Here is a 24240-nt window from a genome sequence, read left to right as displayed (position 1 = left end):
AAACAGAAAACAAAACAAAAACCAAAACAGCAACAAAACAACAACAATTTTAAAAACTGACACTCGGGCTGGAGAGCTGGCTCAGCAGTTAAGAGCACTGACTGCTCTTCCAGAGGTCCTGAGTTCAGTTCCCAGCAACCACACAGTGGCTCACAGCCATCAGTAATGGAATCCGATGCCCTCTTCTGATGTGTCTGAAGACAGTGACAATGTACTCACATACATGAAGTAAATAAATAAATCTTAAAAAAAAAACCCCACAAACAAACCTGAAACTCAAGAGGGAGCATGGAAGAGGATCAGCTAAGCAAATTGACGAGGCTGGAGGAACGGCCCAGTTGTTGAGCATAGCCTCATCTTGCAGATGATCACAGTGGGTGGCTCCAACTGCTTGCAATTCCAGCTCCAGGTCATTAGACACCCTCTGCTGGTGTCTGCAGGCACTTGCACTTGTGTGCAAATGCACACACATAGCTGAGTCTAGGTAGGTAAATGAAAGGCATGTTGAAATGTAGCACAGGGTTTCAAGGGCATGTGAAACAAGAGTTGGTGACATCCGATTTCTTTGAAAAGAAAGCAGTTAAAACAGCACGCCCTTAGCTTTCTCCAGGAAGTCTGTGGGCATATATTTTGGAGAGGCGGGAAGATATATCAATGTAAAGATAATTCTTTCCAGAAGTATTAGTCATAGAAAAAGATGGGAATATAAATCCAAGAATAAAGAACTGATTAAATATGGATTACAAGATGAATACAGAGAAATTAATGGGACCTGTGATGATTCAATGAGGAAAAGAATTCTCTTTGCTTGGGCACAAAGAGGATTAGCTTCCTTTCATCCATGACATAATAAGTCAATCTGGGACTCTCCCTGGATCTTTCTGGGAAGATGACGGTGAACTCAATATGTCATTACATTGAAATCTCTTGGTTTAATTAATGTCCACATCTGGGCCCTAGGGACAAGCTGGTTTGTTTTTTATTTCGGAAGGAAATAAAAAAGGTTATCGGAGGATATTTCAAACTGTTATCCTAGCAGAAGTTATAACAGACTAAATGTGAGTTATGAGGAACAGCAGTTAGGGCAGGTGTTGGGAACGGCTATCATCAAAACACGCCGTATGCATCTCTGACACTGTTAACAAATTAGTAAAATATATTTAAAAGAGGGCTGGAGAGATGGCCTAGAAACTAGGAGCACTGGCCGTTCTTGCAGAGGACGATTCAGTCTCCAGCACCCATGTGGTGGTTCCCAATTGCCTGGGAACATGAACTTGTTTGGCCCTGCCAGTAAGAAGGGGACGTTGTCCTTGAGATGGCTGGACTCAGACACCTGTCCCCTTAGTAGTTGTTCCTGAGGGGTCTAGATCCTATTTCCTTACACAGATGCTGTTCAGCTATAGGAAAGTCCCCAGCTCCTCTAGGGCCCCGGACCTTGAATTTAGTTTCTCCCTATGATTAAATGGAGTCTGAAAATGAAATGGTAGTTCTTAGAATACATTTCTTTGGCTTGTCCCCAGCACCTGCCTCTGTCTCTCAAGCGCTGGGATTGAAGGCATGTATCATTCACTATGCCTGACCAGTGATGTACTCTGAGACAGAAGCATTTTAAATCTTTGTATTTTCCTTGTCCTGTTTGAGAAATCTTTTTCTAATCCAACGCCACGGAGAGTTCTGCCTGTTTTCTTCGAAGAGCATGGTCGTTTCTGCTTTTAGTGGAAACAGTATGTAGTTGTTAATGAGCCCTCCCACCCCAGAGGTGCATTGGCTTTGTGGAGACCACAAATGCACTATACCCTCTCAACCTAGATGGGTCCCTCTTTCCTTTTTGTAGGAGTGTTCCTGATTCCCTTCCACCTTGGGCAGTGCTCCTTATATGTATGGTTGTTATGTGGGGTGAATGGTAGTTGCACTGATCTTTCCCCCTTAAGCCAGGTGGCGGGAGGGGCCTGGGGTAATGCAAATTTTATTGGAATGGTTCTAATGTGTTTGAAACTTCTGTATTTCAATTTGCTGAAGGAAGGAATGTTTCTTTTCTGGCTATGCCTGTTTGTATGTGATCTCCTTTTGTGTTTATTGTTTAGAAGAATAATGTTAATTGTAGTAGTGATATTCGTTATATCATTTGGTTGTTGTGACTAGGATGCCTTGCTTTGTACCTTTGCCTTTTCAAGTTACTTTGTTTACAAACTGTCTATCCCTTGCTTCAGGGCTGATGAGCGGAGATGGGAGCCCTGGGATGTATGCTTGTAATAGTGTGTGTGTTGTGTGTTTGGCACATGTGTCAGGTGCAGTGTGTGCAGGCCCACACTTTCGCCATGGTTGCGTAAGCTTTTGCTGCAGTGGAGGCGGGACAATCTCCTCAGATTTGGTTTGCCACTCTAAAAGAAATTATGCTGCATTATGCCATGGGTTGTGAGGCTAAGCACTGCACAGAGGATAGCTTGCTGTTGGCATCCTCTGGAAGGCACGTCTGATTGCATGAAGGTTCAGTGTCCTAGTTCTCTTCCCCCAGGAAAAATGACACTGGGAGCTGGCCAAGACCTCTCTGGGTGATGAGCCCAAGGGATGGTTTTGTGTAGGGCCCCTATGCTTGCACACTAGGGATCAGACCTCTACCTTCACCCATGAGGCTTGCTTGCAGCAGTTAAGATCTGGCCATAGATTAATCAACATCCTGGCCTTTTGATGCACCTGCCGCATGCAAACAGGAAAATCTCCCCAAGTGTGGCTTGGCATGACAGAGAAGTAGTCAGTGACGGATAAGACTCCCTGGGCATGTCACCAACCTAAGACAGGGATCAAACCAATGCTGTTTGTCTCCCAAGGACGGGTAAGGGACATTGCTGCAGGGGGCAATCTAAAACAGACATTCTCTCTGCCAAAAAAGAAAAAAGGGGGAGATGTGGGGAGCAGGTGTGGCGGCAGTTCCAAAGGCGCCAGGGACTGCAGCTAAGTCTTATGACTTGCACCTGACTTCCTCATACATCTAGCCACAAACATCGTGAGAGCTGCGCAGGTGTACCAGGTTACTGGCGAAGCCATTTTGGTGGAGATATGCCCCTGCTGCCCTGATTAGCTGAAGCTGCGTACCTGGTGAGGTGATGTGGCCTGCTGTGAGTGGATGGGAATTGATAGTATATAAGAGTGAGAGACCCAGGGCTCGGAGTCTTTCGCCTACACAGTCAATGCACAGCCCAATAAACGTGTGCAGAAGGATCCTGCTGTGGCGTCTTACTTGCTGGCGAGTCAGGCGTCCCACACACTTGGCTTTGGAGCTTTTACACCATGAGACCAGGAGGTCAACGCCACTCATATTGCATCTCCCGGGATTTCATTAGAATTGGGTGACATGGTGAAAGCCATTCTTGCTTGCTGAGTGTCAGGAAAGACTACTCTCTTAGGAAATCAAGAACTCTGAAGCTATTAGGTAAAACTCAAGTTGCTTAAAAACCAGCTAAGCAGCCGGGCCGTGGTGGCGCACGCCTTTAATCCCAGCACTTGGGAGGCAGAGGCAGGTGGATTTCTGAGTTCGAGGCCAGCCTGGTCTACAGAGTGAGTTCCAGGACAGCCAGAGCTATAAAGAGAAACCCTGTCTCGAAAAACCAAAAGAAAGAAAAAACAAACAAACCCAGCTAAGCAACTTCATTGCACAATGCCCCAAACACCCTGCAATCAGTGACAGACCAACCCAAACTGGTCATCATGGGTCGTCTCTAAAAGAAAAACAAATGCTTAGCCATTCTGGTTGTGTGGAGCAGTTAAATTTATTTAGATTAAAGAAGCCGGGGCTGGAGGAATCACTCAGCTGTTGGGAGCACTTGCTGGTCTTTCAGCAACAAACATCTGTATCCAGTCCCTGGGATGCAGTGCCCTCTTCTGGCCTTCTTGGGCACTGGCATGCATAAGGTTTGTGGCCACAAAGCCAGCGGCAAAACACCTATATCCATAAAATGAAAATTAAATCTTGTTAGTTCATATTGTTGTTCCACCTATAAGGTTGCAGACCCCTTCAGCTCCTTGGGTACTTTCTCTAGCTCCTCCATTGGGGGCCCCGTGTTCCATCCAATAGCTGACTGTGAGCATCCACTTCTGTGTTTGCCAGGCACTGGCATAGCCTCACAAGAGACAGCTATATCAGGGTCCTTTTAGCAAAATCTTGCTGGTGTATGCAATGGTGTCTGCGTTTGGTAGCTGATTATGGGATGGATCCCCGGGTGGAGCAGTGTCTGGATGATCCATCCTTTCATCTCAGCTCCAAACTTTGTCTCTGTAACTCCTTCCAGGGGTGTTTTGTTCCCAATTCTAAGAAGGGGCAAAGTGTCCACACTTTGATCTTCTTTCTTCTTGAGTTTCATGTGTTTTTCAAATTATATCTTGTGTAAGTTTCTGGGCTAATATCCACTTATCAGTGAGTGCATATCATGTGAGTTCTTTGGTGTATCCCCAGAGCTCGTGTCTCTAGCTGCAGAAGTAGCAGAAGATGTCTAGTCGGCCATCGTTGGGAAGAGAGGCCTCTTGGTCTTGCAAACTTTATATGCCCCAGTACAGGGGAACGCCAGGGCCAAGAAGTGGGAGTGGGTGGGTAGGGAAGTGTGTGTGGGGTAGGATATAGGGGACTTTCAGGATAGCATTTGAAATGTAAATGAAGAAAATACTTAATAAAAATTGGAAAAAAAAGAAGAAAATTATAAAGTAAACCATAAAAAAAGCTCAACTTGCTTAAGTGTTTCTAAATTTAACATTTATTGATTTGGTAGTTTGAATGTTTAAATTTTTAAAGGTTTAATGTAGCCAAAAGAAAATTAATGGGTATGTGGAGGTACAGTAAGAAAGTCCTGTATTTGATAAGTGGTACTTGTTTTGAAAGAAAATAATCAAGAAACCAAAGCCCAACCTAATAAAAGTCACTTAAACACACACACACACACACACACACACACACACAGAAAATTAAATCTTTACAAGAGAACAACTTAATCAGTTTTGGCTTTGGTGATGAGTGGTTTTATAAAAGATTTTTTTTGTCTGTGTGTGAGTGTGTGTTTGCCACTTGTGAACAAGGGTGCACAAGAAGATCCAAAGAGGGTGTTGGGTCCCTTGAACCTGGAGTTACAGCTGTTTGTGAGCCAGCCACCTTAGGTACTGGGATGTGAACTTTGGTCCTTAGCTTGAGTAGCAAGCATTCTCAACTACTGAGCCTTCTGTCCAGCCCCAGCTGTGTTTCAGTACGTCAAAAGATTAGGAACTGTGACTGGGTACATGCCTGTAATTCAGGCAGGAGGATCAGGAGTTCAAGTCCAGCCCAGGGTACTTGGGACCCTGGCTTAAAAATAAAAGGAACAAAAAGATAGATGACAGATGATAACATGAAGTGATAATTATCTGAGCAGTTTCTCCAAACAAAGAGAAACGAGCAACATACGTGAAAAAAATCTTTTTCTGACATGAATGTCAGAAATTTAAAGGGGATACACCTCTGATTGACAACTGATGGAAGGGTATAGCCAGCCAGTATCGATGAAAATGAGCAGCCCCCCACAATTGGGAGGCCCTAGTGGGAAACCATGTGCCATGAAGGCTTTCTGGCAGGAGCCAAAATCTGTGTCATTGCTTCCTTACGCACTGAAGTACGCGCTGTGCCGTTTTGATCTGTGCAGGGTCTTCTGCAGTATTATGACGACCTGTGCCAGGAAGTGCCTTCTGTGTTCGTCAACCTGATGACCCCCAAAATGAAGAAGGTTGGTGATGCCGGGGGGGGGGGTTCATATCTATTTCTCTGATTTCAAATTAGATTCCTGTTCTATCGATGATGGATCTCAGAACACATCTCCTTGCCTTGACCACCTGTCTTTCTCATTTCAACTTTACATCTCTCTCTCCCTCCCTCCCTCCTCCCTCCCTTTCCCTACAGAATGATGTCTTGTTTAGACTTTGTTACCTGTGAAAAAGACAAGTAAATATGAGTCGTGAGTGTCTTGCAAAAATTTATGGTTGCTTCCACGACAACCAAAGACGATTTAAAAGAAAAGCTGTCTCTATTAGGTGCAATGGCGGGGGGGGGGGGGCATCTAATTAAGCAGACGCACCACATACTGTTTGCAAGCAGCAAAAGAGACTTCTGAGCAAGGGAAAACAGCCACCGTTTCTGCTCTTCCCAGGTGGAGTCCGTCCTGAGGCAAGGGCTCACGGTGCTGACCTGGTCCTCGCTAATGCTGGAGAGCTTCTTCAAAGAGGTTGAGTCCGTTTTGGATATGTTCAACCAGCTTTTAAAGAAGGTGAAGCCAATCATCTCTTAGAACAGCACACATTAACACTCAAATTATAAGTAGTGTTTTAATTATGCCTTGAGACCCCTTTAAAGGGTAGATCTGGACTGGAGGGGTGGCTCAGGGGTTGAGAGTGAGGACCACTCCGCAGAGGACCTGCGTTTGGTTTCCAGGACCCGTGTCTGGATGCTCACAACTGCCGGTAGCTCCAGCTTCCACGGGGACCTGACCCCTGTGGGGACCTGCATTTGCATGTACATGTCCACACTGAAACACATACATATGGTTAAGAAAAAAAATGAAATCCTAAAAAAGATATGGTTTTTAACTAAAAGAACCTCCATTCAATAAATAAAAAAATGTTTTATATGTTACAGATTTGGGTCCTTTCCCTCTGGGTTGTCCTGTGACAATCCCTGAATTTACCTTGCCCTCGATAGGCTAGGGTGGTTTTAGCTAGGATGATTGGTTGCTGAAGAGGTGGCTCAGCGGGTAAAGGGCTTCCTGAGCAATCATGAGATCCCTTGCGCCCATATAAAAAGTCGAGCAGTGTGGGGGCCACCTGCAACTTGGGCAGCAGAGGTGGGGGATCCTCAGAACAAGCTGGCAGGCTAGACTCACCAATTTGGCTAGCTCTAGGTTCAGAGAGAGAGAGAGAGAGAGAGAGAGAGAGAGAGAGAGAGAGAGAGAGAGAGAGATCCTGCCACAGTAATCAAAGTGGAGAGTGACTGAAGAAGACTCCTGACGTCAGTCTCTACAGATAGACAGAAACATATACAGACACACACACACCAAAGACACACAGGTACAGACACAGAAATAAAGACAGACACATATATACAGACACACAAGCACACACAGACATAAACACACACAGACATACATACAGACAGACAGACAGAGACATAAACACAAAGATAGACACAGACACAGAAACATACACACACAAACACATATACACACAGACAGACACATGGATACACAGAGATGAGACATGCATATGTATATACAGATCAACAAAGACACAGATACACAGACATAGACACAGACATACATACAAACAGACAAATACACACAGACATATACACATACACAGATATACGCACCAGACATATAAACAGGCACACAATAGAGAGACACAATATGCACAGACATATACATACAGACACACAGGAACACAGACAGATAGGCACACAGACAGACACACAGGCATATACACATACACAGACACAGATAGACACACAGATACACACAGAGACATACAAATATATACACATACACAGACACACAGATAGACACAGAGACAACAGACAGACAGACACACATACACACACACGTACACACACATGCACAAGAAGAAAATATGCTGATTGTAGAATGCTGAGGATGGCTGTGTATCCTACCTAAACATTAACATTAACGAGTGTCTGATAATGACCAAATGGCAGAGTCATCAGATGGACAACGGCCTGTTTATTTCTCGCCTGTCTGCTGTATCTGTATCTTCTGTATCTGTCTGCAGTGTGCATATCTTTTGGGATGTGCTCATCCCTGTGTGTGGTGTCTTTGTGTAATAGACAAACTCAGAGGCTTTGGAGTTGGTAAAACCTGGCCAGGGTCCCCTGCTGTTTACAAGCTGTGTGCTATTTCTTAGTTTATTTCCTGCTCCGAGCCTTGGTGTGTTTAGCCATAAAGCTGGGACATGAACGGCTCTTTTGTGCAAGACAAGGATCAAAGATAGTCATGCCCACGAGTAATGCCAGTCTGGCCCATGCCGCTTTAGAACCATGTCATGGTTTCTTTGTACACGTGTTCCTGTACTGTCCGCCAAATGATGCTTTACCCAGGATGTAGGTTTCTAGGTTCAGTTCTGTAACAGACTTATAACTCCTGTGCGTCTTATTGAAAAAAAATGTTAGCGTTAAAGGGAAAGGGAGCCACTTCTTACTTTCTACTTTTTATGTGTCTTTGTCTCGTGGGTAGGTCAATGACCTGTGTGAGATGCACATCGACACAGTTCTGAAGGAGATTGCCAAGACACTGCTAATCTCCTTGTCAGATAGCGGCGCCACCAAAGTAGAAGACATGCTGACCCTCAATGAGGTACGCGTTCATTAGAGCAGCAGACATAGCAAGTCATTGACCTGACCTGTGAATTCACAGTCGAATAGTGGGTACCTGTGCCTCTTTTCATTTATTTATTTTTGGAACTAGCTTTTGTGGGAAATAGCCTAAGCATCAAAGACTTGTGTGGGCAACAGCTCCAGTCGAGGGCCACACCAAGGTATGACTTACATGTTCTTGAACTAATGCTGGAGTTGTTGTGGCTCTGCCAGTGTTTCTGGTTCCTTTCCTTCAGTCTGTCCTCCCAGAGATATGCCATCTGCCCTGCTTCCTTTCCTGCTTGCTTCCCTGCTTGCTTGCTTCCCTCCCTCCTTCCCTCCCTCCCTCCTTCTTTCCTTCCTACCTTCCCTTCCCTCCTTCCTTCCTTCCTTCCTTCCTTCCTTCCTTCCTTCCTTCCTTCCTTCCTTCCTTCTTTCAACAGGGTCTTGCTATGTAGCCCTGGCTGGCCTGGACCTCCCTGTTTAGACCAGGTTGGCCTTGAACTCACAGAGATTCCCCCTGCCTGCTTGGGATTAAGGGCCCAGCTGCCAGAATACCAGGAGCTTGGGACATTGTCTATGTGACTGATAGTCCCAGGATTATGGAGTTGAGGAATTGATGTGGTGTCAGGCGCCTGTGTCTGGGAACATAGTTTACGGTTGGGTCCCTTGTAGAATTTTCTACTGGGTCTGCTGAGTAAGCCTCACTTGACCAGAACACAGACTGCCTTTCACAGTCCAACAGGAGTAGATCTGGGGGAGAGGAGAGGTAGGAGGGGGGCTGGGAGAAGTGGAGGGAGGGGAAACTGGAGTTTGAGTTTGAGAGAAGAATCTATTTTCAATTATGCCCAGAGCAAGTACACTGTAAACCTCAGCTGCTTCCCAGGGGAAGAGGGAAGACATAAAAACCATGGTGGTTAAGTAAGGGTGGAGCTCAGCCCTTATACAGCAGACAAGAAGCCACACAACAGGGAGGGAGTTGTAAAGACAGATCAAGAAATGCCCCGAACAGAGGCAGTCTTGCCGGCCCTAGCTGCTGTTTATGGTTGATCCCGAACTTGGTTGAATTCAAGATGATGAGAATTTGAATCTTTCATTAGTGTTAGAACATGAGCCCACACCTTTAAGCCAGATCCCAGAGAGTTTCATGAATGGGCCCCAGATGTTAGACACTGAGCTATTTACCCTGTTGGATTTTGGTTTTGCTTTGATCCAATTGGTACAGTTTCCCGGTTCTAACATCATGGTGTAAAAGAATATATACATTGATTCTGATTTTACAGGAGCCCACAGTTGAAGAGACTTGGGAATTTTAAAGTGAATGGGGACTTTTAGAAAGGGTGTGGGGCTTTTAAATTTTTTCCTCACACTATTTTTATTTGGGATAGCATGGCATCTTCGGAACAAACAAGACAAGAAGGGTTAGGGTTTAATCGAGATGTGCTTATGTATCAAGCGGGCAGGGGGCAAATCATGCTGGTTAGTTTTTACTAACTTGACAGCAACCATATTTTGGAAGAGGAATTGCATCCATCAGATGTTCCTATGTGCACGTCAGTGGGGGTATTTCCTTGATTAAAGAATGATGTGGGTGGGCCCAGTATGCTGTGGGTGGTGCCACACATGAGCAGGTGGTCTTGCCTTGTATAAGCAAGTTGCACAGGCCACGGAAGCTGAGCCTGTTAGCAGTGCTCCTCCACGATCTGTTTCAGTTCCTACTCCCAGGTTCCTTCCTGCCTCACGTTCCTGCCCGGACTTCCCTCGGTGATGGATTGCGATGGGTAGCGTAAGCCAAATACCTACACCCAAGCTGGGTCCGGTCAATGTTTTAATAAAGACAACGAGTCATCATCTGTTTGTCTCTTCTTGCAGCCCCGGGGGTAGAACCAAGGTCCACGCTATCCAAGTGCCCTAGACCACCAAAGCCACACATCCAGCCCCTCGGGTTCCTTTCAAGAGGAGTTAGTCATGGCCGGCGAAGTTAAAGCCACAATAATCTCATGGTGTGTTTAAGGTATCTGGAAGTTAATGGGAATTTATCTGTCCAATAGACGTACACCAAAGAGTGGGCTGATGTTCTAAACCACAAGAGCAGACACGTGGAGGAAGCCGTGAAAGAGCTGATATTAATATTTGAACAAATCTACGAAGTTAAATACACCGGAAAAGCAGCCAAACCGGTGACAGGTAATCCCACTAGGAGGTGTTTGGGTCCTTTGAGATGTGGCTAATGCCTTGCCCCGGCCCTCCCTCTCTGGATGTACCTCCTGCTACATAGAGGGAAAGCAGGTGTCCAGCCTAATCTGCACTGTTGGCACAGTTGAGACGCTGTGAGCTCCTGGTGGCAGTTAGGTAAGAAATCCTAGTTTTCAGATGCTAGCCATCAGGCGACACGACGAGCCAGCCTTCCTATAGAAAGCCCCCCCAGTCCTCTGTGTGTGTGTGTGTGTGTGCATATTGTGTATGTTTTTGTGTTCATGTATGTGTGTGCATGTGTGCATTTGTGTATGTATGTGCATGTGTGTGCATTTGTGTGCGTATATGTGTATGCATGTGTGTATGTGTATATGTGTGTATTTGTGTGTGTATATGTGTATGTGTGTGTGCACACATGTGTATATTCTAATGTTACTTTGGTCATTTGACTTGTTTTGTGGTTTTTTTTTTTCTTTTTTCTTTTCTTTTCTTTTCTTTTTTTTTTTTTTTTTTTTTTTTTTTTTTTTTTTGAGCCAGGGTTTCTCTGTGTAGCCTGGCTGTCCTGGAACTCACTCTGTAGACCAGGCTGGCCTCGAACTCAGAAATTTGCCTGCCTCTGCTTCCCAAGTGCTGCGCCACCATGCCTGGCTTTGTGTTTTTCTTAAACACCTAAGAGCAACATCTATAATTTCCACAGCTCTGGAAATTTTAATTTGGGCAGAATCATGTTTTAAGACATCACCCCAAGCCGCGCGTGGTGGCGCACGCCTTTAATCCCAGCACTCGGGAGGCAGAGGCAGGAGGATTTCTGAGTTCGAGGCCAGCCTGGTCTACAAAGTGAGTGCCAGGACAGCCAGGGCTACACAGAGAAACCCTGTCTCGAAAAACCAAAAAAAAAAAAAAAAAAAAAAAAAAAAAAAAGACATCACCCCACATACCCCAGTTCTTTCGGCAGAATGAGCTGTGTGTTCCCACTTAGGAACACTGCAGGGCTTCTGGGCAGTGGAAGCCAAGGTCACACCGTGCTGTGTTCCCCACCCCAACCCTTGATTAAAGGCTGGTGCAAGGAGCTGGAGTCTTTTTGTTTTCAAGGATTTCTTTATTTTAATTTATGTGTGTGTGTGTGTCTTTGTGAGTGTGAGCCACTTATGTGAGGGTGTCAGATCCCCTGGAACTGGAGTTATAGGTAACTGTGAGGCACCTACGATGAACTGGAAGAGCAGCAGATTCTCTTATGAGCCCATCCACCGCTCAGCCCTGAGCTTTCTGTCTTAAACTTGTGACTCTGTCCGAGTGTGCTGAGTATGTCTGCTGGGAACAGGAGAAATTTCCTCATCTTACTGTCTATTTACAGAGATTGAAATAATTTTGAATTTTTTGTTTCCTGTTCTCTAATTTTTTCTTTCTTTCTTTCTTTCTTTCTTTCTTTCTTTCTTTCTTTCTTTCTTTCTTTCTTTCTTTCTTTTTTAATCTCTCAATTTGCTGAAAGAACCCCAGGGCCCCAGTAATTCCAGTAAACACATGAGTTCCTAAGCCCAAGCCACAAGCTGCCACATCTGAACCTCTTCACGAGGGTCACGTGACTTTAAATTCCCTGCTGGGGATTTTTCACTTTCTTCTTCTGGATTGTTGTTTAAGAACACGGTTGTTCTAGGTTTGCTGAGCTTGCCCTGTGATTGGGCAAATTTGCAATGGAAGATTTGTGTAGTTAAGTGTTTGTTTGTTTTTAAATTTTGAGCTCTGTATAAGAACTGACTGGGTAGAAATTTGTAGTGGGTTGTTTTACCAAAAAGAGGATGCCCTTCCCAGCATCCTCTGCCCAGGGTTACAGTACAGGCTGGTTTTAATGAGTCAGGGCGCTGGCTAGATTAGGGGGTCATGCTGCCAGTGCAACGCAGAAGGGCTCTGCCTAGCAGAGGTCAGAGGTCAGTTAAAGAGGTCAGAGGTCAGCTGTGTCAGCTAAGTACCAAGGCACCTCCCCATGTTTAGTGAAATGGGGAATATTCCAGTTAAACTGAGATCCCATTGAAGTGATATTGTAGGGAGGGAGGGAGTGAAGGAGGGAGGGAGGAAGGGAGGAAGGAAGGGAGGGAGGGAGGAAGGGAGGGACAGAGACTAAGAGAGACTTATTGGACACACCAGACCCATGAGTTTGTCTTTTCAATGAGTTCCCTGGTGACATCCAATCTGCAGCTTCAGACATAGCAACAAGGGGTAAGACTACTAGGAAACAACGCCTAGAGGCACACAGGGTGACACACAGGGTGGGTGGTCCCTACTGGATTATTCCGGGATCCTGGTAACATCCTCCAGGACAGCCCCTGTAGCAAAGGATTGTGTGTCTTAAGAGTGTCAACACGCTAAGGATGAGAAGGCCTGATCTGCAGAGCCATTACACAGCAGGGCTTCTGTCATGTTAGTTTTCTACTTAGCTCGTTCATGTCAGAAGTGCCCAAACAACAAAATGTCAGCTTATTTTAGAATGCTCAACGTGCCAGTGAGCGACTTTGAAAGATGTGAGGTACAGCGGTCTTAAATTCTCTACACACACACACACACACACACACACACACACACACACTTTTTTTTTCTGTGTGTGCTGGTGCCCATGTGTGCATGTAGATGTGGAGGTCAGAGGTCAACCTTGGATGCTAGTCTTCAGGATGCTGTCTACCTGAGTTCTGATTTTTTATTACATGTATCTATGTAAATTTGTGTATTTTGTGTGTGTGTGTGTGGGGGGTGGGATCAGAGGGTAACTTGTAGTCTCATTTCTTCTTCCACTATGTTGGTTCTGGGGATAAATCTTAGGTCACCGGGCTGCCAGCAAACACCTGTACCATCTCACCAGACCACACCTGGGATTTTTTTTTTTAATTCTTATTTATTTATTTACTTTGATCTATCTATAGATAGCATCTCTAAGTAGCTCAGAACTCACAATTTTGGTTAGGCCAGATGACCAACAGACCCCAGACATCCGCCTATCTCCACTTCTTCCGTGTTTGAGTCACAAGCATTCCACCGCTCTCAGCTATTTTACGTGGATGCTACAAACCAAGCTCAGATCCTCCTGTTACACAGCAAGCATTTTTCTGGCAGAGATGGTTCCATTTTTTCCCCTCCTCTGAATTCTAAGTACAAAGATGGACTGTACTGATGGAATCCATTTTTAGTTGAATAGTGCACCTTTTGGGTTGGCTAATTCATAATTGAAGGGATGTAAAAGAAACCCTAAATACAAAACCATTTTTTTTTTAAATAAAAACTTATTTTAAAAGCTAATTTTTAAAAGAGTTTCTTGGGGCTGGTGAGATGGCTCAATGGATAAGAGCACCCGACTGCTCTTCCGAAGGTCTGGAGTTCAAATCCCAGCAACCGCATGGTGGCTCACAACCATCCGAAACGAGATCTGACTCCCTCTTCTGGAGTGTCTGAAGGCAGCAGCTACAGTGTACTTACGTATAATAAATGAATAAATAAATCTTTAAAAAAAAAAAAAAGAGTTTCTTGGACCAGGCAGTAGTTGTGCACACCTTTAATTCTAGCTCTCGGGAAGCAGAGGCAGGCAGATCTCTGAGAGTTTGAGGCTAGTCTCGCTACAGAGCGAGTACTAGGACAACCAGGGCTACACTGAGAAACAGGCTCTGGAGGTGGCAGGGTTGAAAAGAGGGCTCAGCAGTTAAAAGCGCTGGATGCTCTTACAGAGAACCCGGTTGAATTCCGTTCCCAGGACCCCCACGGCAGCTCACAATGAAATCCAGTTCTAGGGTTTCAAAGCCCCCTTCGGCCCTCCACATATTTGGGCACACACATTCCCCTCAGGCAAAACTCACCCATACACATAAAATAAAGACGAAAGAAGAAAAACCAATACTTCCTAGTAAGGTTTGGTCACATAGGATAAACTGTAACCCTGAAATCTCAAGTGTTGCGTTTCCGTTTTGGCCTCTGTGTCCAGAGCAGAGGAAGCACGTTGTTTTTGGAAGTGAGGCAGAAGAGACTGAAGGCCTCGACTTTGAATCGACGACGAGGGAGGTCGACACCAATGATAAAGAAGATGAATTTAAAAAGGTATTTATTGCGGGCTAAACTCATGAGGTTTTGTGGACGAGCGACTCATAAGATAGTAGATAATGCCAATGAGGCTGCTCCGGGCAGGTCCACAACTAGTTGGGGTCTGACGGAAGGCGGGATTCAGAAAAAGCTATGTGCCGTTTTTTGTTTTTTGTTTTTTGTTTTTTTTTAAATTTTGTTTTTTTCTGTTATGGGTTCAGACAAGATCTATTATTTATATGTGTGTGTGAGTTTGCGAGCGCAAGGCTTTAGCCTCATCGGTCCCTCGGACTGATGGGCGTGGTCACTGTACCAGCCTCTGTGCTGCTGCCAGAGTGGCCTCTAGCAGATTCTGATTGTATCTGCGGTTGAGCTGGATAATCCATCAGAAGCCAGGACCGACGTGAAAAGCTTGGCACTCCTGTTAGTTCTGGTAATTTTTCTGCTCCCCTCCCCCCCCCCACCTCGAACTTAACCTGCCTCTCCTACCAGACCTAAAGGGCCAGGGTTCCTCAGTAGCGAGAGGTGGAACCTGACCCTGTGTGTGACTCATGGTAGACCATCTGGAGGCTCCGGGGTTCTAGGACTGGGCTATTGTGCAGAAGTGACCTGGGTTTGATTTCAATCATGACCAATGGAACAACAATGATAAAAGACAATAGAGCCTGGATTCACCATACCTACCTGCTGAGGAGAAAGATGTGTGTGTCCCCTCTGCCCGACCCCTTCACCGGGCATCGAGAAACCTCGCATTCAAGTTTTGGCATGCTTCATGGAATAGTGAATGAACATGGATTTGTTTACACACTTGGGTTTGCATTTCTGCTTCCCAGTCTGGCCTCATGTAGCTTGCTAGGCCATTTCTGCAAGCGCTCGCTCTTCATACACTGTTAACAGATACGTGTTATGTATTTGTCTGAACAAAACCAGGCGAGGAATGCAGGGTTGAATTCATTTCCCAGCATCATTGAAATTGCATAGTTTGTTCTTTCTTATTGTTCACATGCCATTTTAAATATTGAGCTGTTGTTGCTTTGGGGGATGTTAGGGGTTCACGTCTGGTATTAAATGTAACATGATTTCTTATTATAGGAATGTAAGGAGGTATACGCTTTCTTCTCGCATCAATTACTAGACAGCCTACAGAAGGCGACACGCTTATCTTTGGACACAATGAAAAGGAGAATATTTGTCGGAAGGCAAGTTGAAAATGTGTTAAAGATGTCGGGTAAACTGCCTGTAATAATGTAATTCAATGGTATTTTTTTTTATTATTTTTCTGCTTATTTATTTTTGAGATAGGGTCTATGTAGCTACGCTAGCATTTACTAAGGGAACAGAACTGATAATATAATATATATAATATATAATAAATGTGTCTATTTATTATCAGTATATAAAAAGATATATAACATACACAGTATATAATAAATAACATATATAATGTATATGTTAGGATAAGGTAGCAAAAAAGATATCCTTCCAGGTTAGGGGCAAAGGTGTGTTGCTAAGAGCTTATGCCATGTAACAGATCTAAGGCATGAGGTTTATTGGAGGAGGGGAGAGAGCAAAAGGCCATCTCAGAGAAGGGGCGTGAGAGAGAGAGATAGACGAAAGACAGGGAGACAGAGAGAATGAACAAGACACATGCACACACACGCACAGGCACACACACACATACACACACAATGTTAAAAGGACTTTATTAGATTGACTTACAACCTGCCACCCAGGTAATTCAATAACAGCTGTCTCAAACTGAAGAGGCTGAGAATCCAGGAGTTGTTCAGTCCATTAGGCTAGATGTCTCTGCTGCCCCCACCTGATGCTGAAGGCCTGGAGGATTCCTGGAGGGCTGTTGGTCTTGGGTGTGTGTTGGATTCCTGAGGAAGCTGGTGGTGTTAATATCAGTGAATGGAGGCTGCTGCCGCAGGATAGGTGGATTTGTCAGCAGGAGTGAAAGTGAGCAGGCATAAGGCCAAGTCCCCTTCTTCCATGTCCTTATATGTGGGTGGCCACCTGAAGTGGTGCCCAGACTTAGGGTGGCACCTGCTTCAGATAATCCAGTCAAGCAAAACCCTTCACTCAAGTGCCCATCTGCTGACAACCAAGCTTAGCTATCACCATAGTGTCTCGGTTAGGGTTTTACTGCTGTGAGCAGACTCCATGACCAAGGCAACTCTTATAAAGGACAACATTTAATTCGGGCTGGCTTACAGGTTCAGAGGTTCAGTCCATAATCATCAAGGCAGGAGCATGGCAGCATCCAGGTATCTTCATTCAAAGGCAGACAGGAGAAGACTGGCTCTCATATGGTTAGGAGAAGGGTCTCAGTGCCCACCCGCACAGTGACACACTTCCTCCCACAAGGCCACGCCTTCTCATAGTGCCACTCCCTGGGCCAAGCATATGCAAACCACCACAGGTAGTTAACTTGGATAACTTCTCTCAACTCTGCTTCCCAAGTGCTGAAATTACAGCCATGCAAACCCTGTGCTTTGTGTGCACCAGGGTTTGAGCACACCACTGAATGTCCCTAGGTGTAAGGTTCAAGGGGCCACGGAGATGGATTGTTGGTGGGGAGAAGTTTATTAACTCCATGGGCAGACAGATAGCAGCTTGGAGAGAGGTTCTGGGCACTTCAGACTCCAGCACCAGAGACAGCAGGTAGGGGCTCTGAAGAGGAATTAAGACCTATGAGGCAGAAGGGCATAGGGGAAGGGGAGTGGAGGGTTGTGGGTCAGGGAGGGTGGGTATGTGTTTCTTCTTATAGTCCTGTGAAGAGGGGGGAGGTTTTGCAGCCTGAGCCTGAAGCCAGCAGGAGGCAGGGGAGGGAATGGGGAGCAGGGTATGGGGCCACCCTCTTGACCCTTTGGTCTGTAAATGATTGGGTTGGTTATATGGGGTCTCTTCTGCTTGAGCGGCTTGCTTGCACTTGAGGGTGCTTTTTCTAGTTCTCAGATTGAGCCCTTTGTGTCTTAGCCTTCCCCCTCTTCCCATTTTATTGGATCTCCCCAGGAGACTGAGTTAGTCACCCTAGTCACTGGCTCTTCATTGTAAGGAAGACTGAGTGATGAGAACCCAGCTCTCTGCTAGCTTTTGAACCAATGTTCTTATAACTCCCTTTTGGTTCATGCCTCTCTTCTGGTGCTCACACAAGGACGGAGTGTGCGTTCTTGCCTTGCCCTAGAGACAGCATTTCTTACACTCAAAAGGAGAGAGAGAATGGAAAGTCTGCATTTTTCAAATACCCCTGTCTTGAAGAGCGATGGGTATGGAGGCAGAGGCCTCATCTCTCTCTCTGTGTGCCTGTGCGTCTGTGTCTGTAAGTGAGTGTCATTGTTTAAACAGCAGTTTCTGGAAGGCTTTGACTGGGACATCCTGTCTGTGGAAAATAAGGAAATAATAACAAGATCAAGAGATTAGATGAATTGAAGCAGTTGTTAATATAATATTCTGCAGAAAGGAGAGCCTGCCTAGAAAGGCAAAAATGGGCTGGCATGCTGATTTGGCCCAAGACAATTCCTGTCTGTCTGTCTGTCTGTCTCTCTTTCTTCCTTTCTTTCTCTCTTTTCATTTTCAATTTAATTTTCATTTTTACTTATTTACTTTACATCCCACTCACTGCCCCACACTGTATCACCCTCTTCCACAATCCTTCCCCCATGCCTCCCTCCCCTTCTCTTCTGAATGGGTGGGACATCCCCTGGGTACACACCCCTCACCCCCCACCCCCAACTCCCCACCCCCCCACCCCCATGCACACACACACACACACACACACACACACACACACACACCTTGACTTTTCAAGTCTCTGTGAGGCTAGGCACTTATTCTCCCACTGAGGCCAGACAAGGCAGCCCAGCTAGAACATCATATTCCACAGATAGGCCATAGCTTTTAGGATAGACCCTCACTCTAGTTGTTCGGGACCCACATGAAGACCAAGCTGTACATCTGCTATAAATGTGCAGGGAGGCCTAATTCCAGCCTATATATGTTCTTTGGTTTGTGGTTCAGTTTCTGAGAGCCCCAGGGGTCCAGATTAGCTGACTCTATTGGTCTTCTTGCAGAGTTCCTATCCTCTTCAGGGCACGACAATGGTTTGTAAAGCCTCCTGGTTGTAAAATATCCCATCTTCTCTCTCCACAGACCAGGACTTGTCCCTGTGCCAAATTCACCATCCTATTGCTTTGGCTACAGAGCTGTAGCCTATGAACAATTTTTGGCCTAGGACTGCCCCTTTCTGATTGCAGGCTTCACGGCAGCTCTTAGAGTTCAGAGACAAGCCACTCCAGCTGCCAGCTGGGGAGAATCCTAGCATCTCCTGCTTCCCTGTGACTGGAAGGACTTTCACCATACCTCATACAGAAAATGGATCATAACAATTTATTTCTTCCTTGTCTAATCGTGTAGAAGTGTCTATTAAAAAGTATATGAACCTGGGTCTGGTGGCACAAGCCTGAATTTCCAGGCACTTAAGGCAGGAGGATCACAGGTTCAAGGTCAGCCTGGGCTACAGTCAGTTCAAGGGCAGCCCTGGGCAAGTTAGTGAGACCACATCCCAATGTAAAAAAGAAAATGAAGACTGGGGATATAGCTCAGTAGCAGAATACTTTCTAGCATACACAAAGGCCTCATTTTAATCTCAGTCATATAAAAATAAACAAATAATAGATAAGTAACATAAAGTATGGTGTTTGTTGGTGATGGCCTCTATTGTTGCAAAGTGATAGTCTATAGAGCAGTGGTTTTCAACCTGTGATTTGGACCCTATTGGGAGTAGCATATCAGACATCATACATATTAGATTTATATTATATTACCATTCATAACAGTAACAAAATTACAGCTATGAAGTAGCAACGAAATAACTTTATGCTTGGGGGGGGGGGAGGCGGCGTCACCACAACATGAACAACTGTCTTAAAGAGTCATAGAATTAGGAAGGTTGAGAACCACTAACCTAGGTGCTCTTAATTAGATTTCGTTTCTTTGTTAATTAAAGAATTGAAAGGATGGAAAAATCTCAAGTACAGCAGGTAACAGCAGAGAAGTCTCAAAGACTGCAGCCAGCAGCAGACACCATCAGCAGTTGAAGAAAGAGTTATGAGGGTGAAGGCACACATGCACAGGCAGTACACAGAGAAAAAGTCCCTCTGCAAAGCAGAGGGCCACTCAGAAAGCCAGCAAATCCAGTCTCGGCTCAAGGGCTGGGCTTTTAAAGCCTCTGTAGAGTTTTCCTTCCCTAATTTAGACTTGGTCAGTTTGAAGAACGATAGGATAATCGATTGGTCCAGAACTGTTGTGTGACATGTCCTGGTCCAGCCTTGAACTTATTTATTGGGCCAGTCCATCAGCAGGGCGCCTTCTGGTGAGAGACTGGAAGTCTACAAGGCCTTTGTTTTAAACTGCTAGGGTTTTTGTCTCAAGTAGAGAGGGTGAGGAAGATTTCAGCTATGTTGGGAATTGACCACTTTTATTATATAGCCACGGCCCTTCTCCCTATCTGTCTGCCTACCGGGGACTTAGTCTAAATCTTTGTCTCTTAAAAGAATGCCATTCACTGACTTTGTATGGTTAGTTATTACTGAGGGGGAAGCCGGCATTCAAGTACTAGGAAATGTATGCATGATTAATATTTTACCTCCGAGAATATCAAAGTGATGCCTTTCGGTCCTGTGCTACTCATGGATCTATGATGAATAGCATTCTTTTGGTGTAATTTGTCATTTTAAAAATGTCTCTTAGCAATACCATGACTTTTATTGATCTCTAGGGCAGCTTTACACATGTAAACAATGTTCACGATTGTATCTATCCTCCAACCCCTTCTTCCCACTCTCCCCAGGCACTCCCAATGCACCCCCTTCTGGCTTCTTTTTCTTGGTCACCTGTGAGTCTCGTCTGTGCCTGGCGCTTAGTGTTGACTGCTCTTGCCTTGAGCTTATTCAGGTCTTGCACAGGTAGCCATTGGGTGCAGCAAACTGATGAATGCAATAGTCATGTCATGTCCATAAGACAGTACTTCCTAGTACCTCCCCACACCCTTCAGCTTTTTTCCCCCAGCCCCGCTTGCTCCATCCAGCCCCACTTGCTCCAGCTTGCTCTGGCCTCCACTCATTCTGGTCATATTTATTTCATATATGTGGGTACACTTTCACTGTCTTCAGACACAGCAGAAGAGGGCATCTGATCTCATTATAGATGGTTGTGAGCCCACCATATGTTTGCTGGGAATTGAACTCAGGACCTCTGGAAGAGCAGTCCGTGCTCTTACCTGCTGAGCCATCTCTCCAGCCCCATCCTCCAGCTCTTACATTCTTTCTGCTTCCTCCCTTTGATGCTCCCCGAGCTTTGGTTTGGGGGCATTTGCTTTTCCAGGGTTAAAGATCGTCTTTGCTTTTAGGACGGAAATGCACAGTGTGAGAAACTGAAGTTGAGCTAACACTCACCAGTTAAACTGTCTGTTCATTCTAGCCAAGGGCGGAGACGGTCGGAGGACATCGTTTCCTTCATAAAAACCGAAGTGCACCTTGCAATCCCTAATGTGGTGAGTCTTATTTGCAGCAGTAGTCTGGTAATGTATTTTTGAAACACAGCAGCATTTAGGTGAGTGTTTAGATTGTGAGGCTTTAGGTCCCCAGTGTTGCAAAAATGAGTGACTATATAAAAATTAAAAAAAAAAAACCCTCTATGTGAGAATTGTACTTTAATTTACAGTAAGACCTTGCTTCTATGTGTTTTTATTTTATTTTAAAAGTTTATTATTTCTCTGTGTGTGTGTGTGTGTGTGTGTGTGTATATATATATATATATATATATACACACACATGGCATGGGTGCAGTACTCATGGGGGCCAGCAGAGAGCACTAGAGCCCCCTGACTTAACAGGTGGTTGTGAGCCACCTAGCATGGGTGCTGGGAACCAAATTTAGGGCTTAGCAAGAGGTACATTTTCTTAATTTCTGAGCTCATACTTTTCTTTTTACTTACCCTAGTTTTTTTTTTAAAGATTTATTTATTTATTATATGTAAATACACTGTAGCTGTCTTCGGACACCCCAAAAGACGGCATCAGATCTCATTACGAATGGTTGTGAGCCACCGTGTGGCTGCTGGGATTTGAACTCAGGATCTTTGGAAGAGCAGTCAGTGCTCTTAACCACTGAGCCATCTCTCCACCCTTGCCCTAGTCTTGAATAAAAATAAAAATGTCACCACTTATATCTATCATTAAAACTTTTGAGCTGAGTTATAGCTCAGGAGTAGAACATTTGCTTAGTGTATAAAGAGGAACTGGGTTTGATCCCCAGCAACACACACATGAACTCACACACGCACTTGGACATGCACACTCTCCTCCCCCACCCCCCAATGCCTCATGGTGTCTTCTAAGCTGGTGTAGGAGTAAAGATTTAGTCTGCCATCTAGTAGCAAATAGAAATCACCTTGATTTTTCTTTAGACATTAAAATAAAATCATCATAGGGACCTCAACCCTCATCCCAAACCCAGCATCATGAGGCACTCCGATGAATATTGTAGCATGGAACGAAAGGAGTCTGCCCTCAGCATCGTGAAGTTCCTGAGCTTCCCAGGGGTAGCCCCAGCTGTTCACTGCTGCCTGGAACTCTAGGCCACCCGGGGTAGTCATGGGGCCCCCAGGAACAGCCTGGGACCCTCCCAAGACCACATTGATCAGTCTGACCTCCTAGAGGAAAGCTCTGCAGATACTTCAATGCATTTCAAAGAAACAAAAGGAATCACAGTGTGGATCCCTTGACTGTTTGGCCAGCAGCAGTGGGGAGAACTGGGCATTCTGCAGGATGCAGGATATCTGCAGCATCTCCTGGCACAACCGTCACCTCACAATAGTCCGCCACTGGCTCTTGACTGACCATGGGGAGTTAGATTTGTAGAATGAGGTTGAGTTGAGGAGAATTATATACATGCTGCTGATTTCCACAGGTGATGGTTCCCAGCCTGGATGACATTCAGCAAGCCATCAATCGCATGATCCAGTTGACCCTGGAGGTCAGCAGAGGAGTGGCCCACTGGGGACAGCAGCAGGTCAGGCAGATAAAGTCTTTCCAGAACAATTCTCGTGGCTCCGACCAACCCCCAGCCTCGGGGAAACCACTGAAAAAGGAAGAGAGTAAGAAAACAGAAACACCTTCATTAAGATTTCTGACACAGTGAGAGAAGAGAAAAAGTTAAAGCAAAATGTATGTGCATGTGCATGTGAGTGCAGGTGCTCCCAGAGGCCTGAAGAGGGCATCAGTGAGACCCTGGAGCTGGAGTCAAAGGGGTTTGCCTCCTGATCACGGATGTTGGTAATAGAACCTGGGCCTTCTTCAAGTGAGCAGTTGCTATTAGTCATTGAGGCATCTCTCTAGCACCCCCATTTCCTCTCTCTCTCTCCTTTAATATTTATATATTATACATATATATAAGTACATATAATATATATAAGTGTATATACTGTATACCTTTATATATACTTGTATATATTAGTAGCTCTAGTATACATAAGTATATATATACTGTGTATATATATGTATATAATATATATAAGTTAATAAGCATAGTATATAGTATATAATATGTTTAGTATACATTATATCTATATAATATAGTATATATAGTATAAGATAGCATACATATAATATATATTACATAATTATATAATATTATATATCACATACTATATAGTTATCTACTTATGTATAGCATACATAAATATATACAATATAGTATGTGATATATACTTTTATAAGCATAAAAGTACTTTTATAATTATATGCTTATATATAGTACATGTACTATATATAAGTATATATAGTATATAGGATATGCACTTATATATCAAAGTATTTAAGTATATATATATTCACAATTATATAGTATAAATTATATATAAATTATGTATACATATAAAAGTATATCTATATTTTTAAGGCAAGAGGTCTCATGTAGCAAGGCTTGCTTCAAACATTCTATGGGGCCAAAGATAACCTTGAACTTCTAGTCATCTTGCTGTCCCCTCCCACGTGCTAGGATTATCGACATGCACCAGGTCACCTGGCTTGTGTTTGCTTATTAATTTTTCCATTGTCAAAACCACAACTGCTCCCTCTTTCATCTGTAGCAGGACACACAAGTACTTCTTCCTAGTGTTTGGTCCTAGGAGAAGCAGGTTTGTCGTTTTATTATTGTTGTGCAGTAACTCTGAAAGGCGAAGGGTGAAGACAAATATCTCAGCGCTGATCCTCCTCTCAGCGTTCCTTGTGGTCCCATAAGCCTTTGTGCCTTTCACAGATGCATGATGGGTAACAGCGGCAAGTGGCTAACAGATGTCTCAAAATGAGAATGAAAAAGCAAATATGGACTTAATGTGGGGTTTTCAGGTTGATTTTATGTGTACGTGTGTTTTACCTGCATGTATATATGTGTACTCCATATGTTCCTGATCGGAACAGAGTACATAGTTCCCTAGAAACGGCGTTTCAAATGGTTCTGAGCCATCATGAGTGGGTTCTGGGAATGGACCCAGCTCGCTCTAAACAGTTGAGCTGTCTCTCCAGCCTCAGATGTAATCTTATATAGTGAAG

General features: G+C 44.6%; 1 protein-coding gene across 1 annotated transcript in view; it reads left to right on the top strand.

Moving 5' to 3' along the window:
* Dnah8 (dynein axonemal heavy chain 8) overlaps positions 1-24240 on the top strand; it is a 253171-nt gene that overhangs the window by 51020 nt on the left and 177911 nt on the right. The window contains exons 19-26 of the mRNA XM_085832623.1: positions 5661-5741; positions 6162-6278; positions 8253-8372; positions 10423-10558; positions 14529-14641; positions 15716-15822; positions 21107-21179; positions 22598-22784. Coding sequence (XP_085688749.1) covers positions 5661-5741; positions 6162-6278; positions 8253-8372; positions 10423-10558; positions 14529-14641; positions 15716-15822; positions 21107-21179; positions 22598-22784 — 934 coding nt within the window. The remainder of the gene's footprint in view (positions 1-5660; positions 5742-6161; positions 6279-8252; positions 8373-10422; positions 10559-14528; positions 14642-15715; positions 15823-21106; positions 21180-22597; positions 22785-24240) is intronic.

Source organism: Mus caroli, unplaced genomic scaffold (assembly GCF_978045245.1).
Source record: "Mus caroli unplaced genomic scaffold, Mus_caroli_1 scaffold_18, whole genome shotgun sequence".
NCBI lineage: Eukaryota > Metazoa > Chordata > Mammalia > Rodentia > Muridae > Mus > Mus caroli.
The sequence above is the reverse complement of the archived record's forward strand: the minus strand, read 5'-3'. Positions and strand labels throughout refer to the sequence as shown.